We start from the raw sequence: 2647 nt of genomic DNA on the forward strand, positions 1-2647 counted from the left end.
GAGTATTACTATTCAGCGTTTTTACTATATTTCTAGGTTTCCTATTTCTACGTTTAATCGGCCCATGTCTCAGCCACAATATTTTGTGGCCAATATTATTTACGAACCCAGTTAAACTTATTTACTAGCCTATTTCATTTAGGCGACGCTTGTTGCAGACTGGCATACACAGTGTTTTCGGAAATAAATACCATTTTATACACATGCGCAGATCGATTCGCCAGCAGCGAGTCATCGCCAGCAACAGCGAGTCGCCAGCAGCGAGTAACTGCAGCAAAACACTATTGTACACGGTACCAACGCTGTTCTAATATAGACAATGGGTCGTGTCTCATATTATTTGTTATATTTTTATTATTCGTTATTTTCACTTGACTCGCATAAATAATTTTGTTCGAAGAACATTTATATGCAGTTGTACTTCGCAGCACTTCACTTGTAATTTGCAATTTCTAGTTTATCGTTATTTTCTTTATTCAATTAGATACAGTAGCTCCAGTTATTTCCTGTCAGAAGGGCGAGTTAAAGTATACAACGCCTTATGTAAACTACAGGAACCCAACGGTGACTGATGACCAATCCACTAATCCAACTGTATCGTGTCAACCTGAATCTGGTTCTGTTTTTGAAGTTGGTGATACTCTCGTTGAGTGCATAGCTATCGATGACGTTAACAATGCTGCATCGTGTTCATTTCTTGTTAAAGTGTCAAGTAAGTTAATAATAAAATAAAATAAATTCTGTTGTCAGTGTTTTCTTCCGAGCGCCACTGGCGGTGGGAACAGATGCTTATCAACGATCTTATAATAACAAGATAGTGTTCCCGCTATTTATATCTGCGTGCACATTCTGTAATAACGTAGTGTACGTTGGGCGCTTACTTTTGAACTTTAACATCTATGATCTACGTGCAATTTCTGGAACACCAACCGTGGTATAACAACCAGAGGTGGTAACAACTAGGACGCCCTCCCTCAATTACAACTCGCCGGGTTTATCCACGTGCCAGTCTGAACATGGTCTGAACTAGGTGCCTTATCTCAAGCCGGGCTGTGTTCCTATGGTAACTAGGCCTGACGTGCCACCGTGTTTAACTTTCTAAGCCGGGCTTTAATCGCTTGGCTTTAATTGAGATACGCCACCTAGTTCGGAGTTGCAGGTGGATAAACCCGGTGAGTTGAGCCGGGTCTCCACCTAGTCCGAACTAGGCCTAAACGTAGCCTGAGACGGAGTCTCCAGTCAGGTTCATGATTACAGTAAAGAAAAAAACACTAAAACTAGAAATTGCAAATTGCAAGTGAAGTGCTGCGAAGTACAACTGCATATAAATGTTCTTCGAACAAAATTATTTATGCGAGTCAAGTGAAAATAATGAATAATAAAAATATAACAAATAACACGACCCATTGTCTATATTAGAGCACTTCTTATTGGGTAACAAAGTCGTAATTTTTCATTTTTGTCAAAAAGTGTCTATAGTGGTGAATTATGGTTTCAAAAATTTCTATGTATGTGGAAAATGTAGTTGATTACCAAAGGTTACAATTTTTATTTTGAAGACTGCATGGTCTAGGAAGTGTACATTTTTTTATGGGGCAAGTTTCCAAGGGCGGGTTTTCCAGGGGTGAGTTGACTGCCAAAGACGTGTTGCCAAAGTGCGAGCCAGCGTGTTATTTGATCACAAGTGCGAGACATCACAAGTGTGAGCCAGCGAGCCATGACGTCACGAAAATAGATACGAGACGTTAACGAGTTTTGCGAGGTATCGACTGAGATATGTGGAGTACAATTCAAAACTATAGGTCTAATAATGAATTATTGTGATGTTAAATAGACAATGTTAGCTATCAAGGAGTGACGTTGTTTTTCATTGGGACCTTCGTCCCTTCAAGGCTAGGCCTATATCATCCTAGCTAGTCCTAGAGTAGGATAAGGCTAGCGTAACATGCGGACATTGGTACGTGTAGGTTAGTCTACAACGTCGACTAAAGTAATTGATTTTACCCAGCAGAACGAAAGAAGGAAACTCTGCTTTTCAGTCATCTTAGGCACTTGTTTTTTGACAAACAATGACCTTTCAGAGGTCAAATTGCTGTCAAGAATATAAATTGGCTGCTTCGCAGCAATTAATCATGTAGTGTAGTAGACAAAGTATTGTATACCCTATCCCTTAATATCATACTAACGTTTAAAATGTATATATTCAACCAAAATGCAGAATACAAAGACGTTTTTCCACCCAGCATCACTTGTCCAATGGATATCATTTCACCAAGCCAATCTCCAGATTGGACCATTCCAATTGCCACAGATGACCAAACACAGTCACCGCCGGTTGAATGTTCACCGGATCCAAATAAAGAATATGCAATTGGATCCGTGAATGAGGTCACTTGTACTACGATTGATGACGCAGGAAATAAAGCGTTGTGTTCATTTACAATAAGTGTTGGTAGGTGGCAAACATATACTGATAAGATTACATAAGAAAAGATGCCTATTTTTAACATTTTCAATATAAGTATACACATTATTATTATACTGGATTAGATTGGATTTCACTCAAAAGTTCTTAGACTTATTTCTGGTGGGGAATTGGGCAGTACACTGGGCGACAATCCTTAGTCTTTTTCAAAGAGTGTAGAAC

The 2647-nt window shown here is 39.2% G+C and overlaps 1 protein-coding gene across 11 annotated transcripts in view; it reads left to right on the forward strand.

Annotated features, from left to right (window-relative positions):
• LOC117108517 overlaps positions 1–2647 on the forward strand; it is a 33236-nt gene that overhangs the window by 19830 nt on the left and 10759 nt on the right. For 10 of the 11 annotated variants that reach the window (XR_004445378.1, XM_033250545.1, XM_033250544.1 and 7 more), the window contains 2 exons: positions 485–712; positions 2219–2452. Coding sequence is in view for 10 of the 11 variants with exons in the window: in XM_033250545.1 (XP_033106436.1) it covers positions 485–712; positions 2219–2452 (462 nt within the window). In the remaining variant the exon portion in view is untranslated. The remainder of the gene's footprint in view (positions 1–484; positions 713–2218; positions 2453–2647) is intronic. The other variant, XM_033250547.1, reaches the window with a different exon arrangement.

This window comes from Anneissia japonica, unplaced genomic scaffold, assembly GCF_011630105.1.
Source record: "Anneissia japonica isolate Jap-2015-1 unplaced genomic scaffold, ASM1163010v1 scaffold287819_len434453_cov191, whole genome shotgun sequence".
Taxonomy (NCBI): Eukaryota; Metazoa; Echinodermata; class Crinoidea; order Comatulida; family Comatulidae; genus Anneissia; species Anneissia japonica.